The following is a 3,850-nucleotide window of genomic DNA, read 5'->3' as shown; positions in this document are numbered from 1 at the left end:
CTCTCTGGTCTTCCATTTGAATCTGTTTAAAGGGACTAGATGTAGATGACAGTTCTCTTCCCTCAGAGTATAATTATCCTGACACGCCAAGTCTTGACATCTTAGTTAATGTAGAAGGGAGGAGCACGTAAAAGGCAGGCAGGCTTCCCGGAAGAGACATTAAGTAGGGGTGGGTGCCAGGGACGTGTGCACTCCAGAAAGGAATCACGGGGACGCTTGCGCAAGAACTAGCTCGCGCGCCCTCCGTCCCCTCCCAACCCCTGCGCTGCAGCAGGGAATTGCAGGCGTCCTTCCACCTATCCCAGCTCAGCGGAGGCATTTCCAGCCCCCAGCCCCACGCGCCTACTTCCTTCCCAACCAATCCGCGTTCTCCGTCCGCCCCCACCACCGCCCAATCAAGGGCGGAAGTAAGACAGGCCGCGCCAATCCGAGACGCCTGGGGGGGCGTCCTGCCTTTTTATTGGGTCCAGTCAATATACGTCCCACCTTCCCACTCCCGCTTCTCCCCGCCCCTCCCTTTTCGTTCTTCCCTCCCTTCTCCGAAGGACCGGATCCAATCAGAGGCGGACTCGGCAGGGCGGAGAGGGAGGCCCTATCATGCGTGGCCCAACTCCGCCTGTCTCTCGGGCAACGCCCCCGTCCCCCGCTCCCGAACGGAAATAGCGGGGGACTCGACCAATCGTCGCGGCACGCCTGTGCTCAGAGACCAATGAGAGAGAGAGCATGGGTCGGCCCGCGTTTGAGAGGCAGTAGCCTGGGCCAATGGGCGTGTGAGAACTCAGGCCCGTGGAACGGGAGGCGGGACCGGGGGCGGAGCTACGGCCTGCCCGCCGGCCCGCCCGCCCGCGCGCCTCCCCCCGCCCTCCCCTCAGCCCCAGGCCCGGCTCGGCTTCACGGCTCTGCCTGGGGTCTTTTCTGCCTCTCCCCACCTGCTAGCCCCCGCCGCGTTGTGCCCCGTCCGGCCTGGCCTGGAGCCGACACCCCCGCCATCATGCCGGCCGTGTCCAAGGGCGATGGGATGCGGGGGCTCGCCGTGTTCATCTCCGACATCCGGAACTGTGAGCTTGCGGCCAGGGGACCCTGGCGGGAGGGGGAAGCGTGGGATTGGGGGTCTCAGGGGTCATAGAGGGGCCTGGGAGGATAGAGGGGCCGCGGAGGGGACTCCCGGGTGGGGGTCGTGGAGGGGCTGGGGCTGTCATAGAGTCCGTCGTGAGGTGACGACCCAAGAGTGGCTAGAGGGGCCCCGTGGGGTCTTGGGAGGGTGGAGGCCCGGGAGGTTCGGGGAGGGAGTCTTGGCTGTGTCCTCAGGGAATCGTCGACAGGGAAGGAGTTGCAGGGAGGGGGCCAGCCTGTGGAGCGATAGAGTGGGAGGAGGTCCGAGGGGACCCAGAGGACGTGACGCCTCAGAACCCCACCAGGGTGGGCCCTCAGGACTGGGGAGGGGCTTGTCATCCAGGGGAAGGGGCTCAACTACTCTGACGCTCAATGTTGGTGGCCTTGACAGGGCCCAGAAGTGATAGGAAGACCCAGGAGGCGGGTAGGAAGGAGAGGTGGGGGGGGGGCACTAGAAAGTTCCAGAATGGAGGATTGCTTAGGATACATGGAAGGCAGTGGGGAGGGGGTTAGGAGAGGTCCCTAAGGAGCTAGGAAGACCCCCCCCAGGAACACAGAGGCCTGAAGCATAAAGAGGCCCCCCCCTCCCTCCAGGAGAGGAGGTTGTAAAGTGGGGTGGGGCTTCAAGGCTAGACCAGAAAATGGGATGGGATGGGTGGGAGGGAGCACAGAGCTAAAGAAAGGGGGCCCCGAGGGGGTTCTGGGTTTGTGGTACAAGATCTGGACAAGAGTGAGTCACTTGGGCCTTAAGAGAGGGCCGGGGTCAGGGGGCAGGCTCAGGCCGCCTTGACCCTTCCCCACGAGGCCACAGCTGTCCGGGGCCAGAGAGCCCCACCAGACAGGGCTGTCGTGACCATGAGGGGCCTGGCCGGTGCCAAGTCAGCTCGCTGGAGGCGGAGAGGAAGGTGGGGGGGGGGCTGGTTGAGGCTGCCCAGACGGAAGACATCTGCTTGGGCTGTAGGGTCAGCACTCCCCCGCCCTGCGCCCCACCACCACCAGTGGTATGACTTTGGCTGAGGTGCTTCACCTCTTGGTTTTATTGTGAGGTTCGTGTGTCAATGAGTGATCACACACACACACACACACACACACTCTCACGCTGCTGGTGCTGTCTACATGCTGCTAGCTCTTGTTCTTGTGCCAGGTGGGAAGAGACCCCTTTTCGGTGCCCACTGGTGGGTGATTTTGGAATGTCATGGGGATGGGAAGATCGGGCACAGGCTCCTGGAGCCCTGGTCGCGCCATGGGTTAAGCGCCAGGCATCTGGCCCAAGGATGGGGGTTCAAACCCACTGGGCGCTCGGTGGAAAAAAGAGGAGGCACTCGACTCTCATAAAAACTTAAATCCTTTCCACCTGATGGGAGATTTTGTAAAGATAAAATCACTTACAAGTTACATGGTCTCATGTTGGGGTAAATAACAATGGTATAGTCACCACCCACCTACCCCCCAAAAAACAGTCAAGCCCATGGCCATCAAGTTGATATGGAGGCTCTGAATCTTCAGCAGAGCAGGCAGTCTCAAGTTTCTCCCTAGTCGTGGCTGGTGGATTTGAACCGCCGACCTTGCCATTCCCTGCCCATCGCTCATTTGGCAGCGCCACCAGGGCTCCTTCCATTAAGGATTTGGGGCCTCAGAAATGCCATGGGGCAGTTCAACTCTGTCTCCCAAGGCCACAATGAGCTGCAGTCTACTGGATAGCAGTTGGCTTGGTTTCATCACCTCATCCGTGTTCCACGAGGTCAGTGGTTGGAATCCACCCACTGCTCCGTGGGAGTAAAACGAGGCTGTCACTCTTGTAAAGATGTCAAGTCTTGAAAACTCAGGGAGGCAGTTCTACTTGGTCTTCTCGGGTCGCTAGGCGTGTGATCAACCCAGTGGCAGGGAGGAGGTGGTCCGTAAAGGAGCCCGGTGGTGCCGCCTGGTAAGCTTCGGGCAGCTAACCAAAGGTCAGAGGTTCAAAGCCACCAGTTGCCTCAGGGATGAAAGTCGTGGCCTGTCTGCTCCCTGAAGACTCACAGCCTCAGACCCCCTGGCGAGAGCCGCTCTGAGCGGGAGTGGCCTCGCTGGCAGCAGGCGGGTGCTCAGTAAGCAGGAGGAGTGGCTACTGCTGGGTCCCCATCTGCAGAGAGAGGAGGACAGGGTTGTCCCAGAAAAGGGGAGTGCTCCACTGCATTTTGAAAGGCTAGACCTCCCAGGCCTCTCCAGGTCCTATGGAAGAAAGACCTGGTGATCTGTTTCCCAGAGGTCACGTGGGAGGTCAGGGAGGGCAGCACTGGCAGCCATCAACAGCACTAAGTCCACGAGGAGTCCTAGATGGGGGTGGGGCAGCTGGTAGGACTGCGTGGCCTTGCCCTCGACCCACCAGCCAGGAGCGACCTCGGGCGAGCCATTGGCCTGTCACAGCGCAGCATTCCTGGCCGCAAAGGGCACAGCAAGGGTCCTTCAGTGGTTGCCCCGTGCCCGAAGAGGCCCCGCCTGTGCAGAGGGTTCAGCATTCGAATACTGAAAGGTCTGTGGTGTGTCTGTAAAATTCCAGAGGTTGACCCCTGCGCTGGCTGCAGCCCTGTGAGCCTCCGGGAGAGGGCCAGAGCAGGAACTGCCAGGGTGCCCAGGAGCCCCGGCCGGGGCTCAGTGAAGCGCTGGGCTGCCTACCCCACCAGGTTAACACTCCAGACCTGCCAGCCACCCCCTCGGGAGAAAGCTGAGGCTGTCTGCTTCTGTAAAGAGGACAGCT

General features: G+C 61.1%; 1 protein-coding gene across 2 annotated transcripts in view; it reads left to right on the top strand.

Moving 5' to 3' along the window:
• The first annotated feature begins 873 nt into the window (after nucleotides 1–873).
• The window catches only part of AP2A1 (adaptor related protein complex 2 subunit alpha 1), a 23,919-nt gene continuing 20,942 nt past the window's right edge, over nucleotides 874–3,850 (top strand). For both annotated transcript variants that reach the window (XM_004710445.3, XM_030886251.2), the window contains exon 1: nucleotides 874–1,058. In XM_004710445.3, coding sequence (XP_004710502.1) covers nucleotides 992–1,058 — 67 coding nt within the window. In that variant the 5' untranslated portion in view covers nucleotides 874–991. The remainder of the gene's footprint in view (nucleotides 1,059–3,850) is intronic.

The sequence above is a fragment of the Echinops telfairi genome, unplaced genomic scaffold (assembly GCF_000313985.2).
Source record: "Echinops telfairi isolate 266 unplaced genomic scaffold, ASM31398v2 ScPeMD7_655;HRSCAF=1070, whole genome shotgun sequence".
Taxonomy (NCBI): domain Eukaryota; kingdom Metazoa; phylum Chordata; class Mammalia; order Afrosoricida; family Tenrecidae; genus Echinops; species Echinops telfairi.
This window is presented reverse-complemented; position numbering and strand designations above follow the sequence as displayed.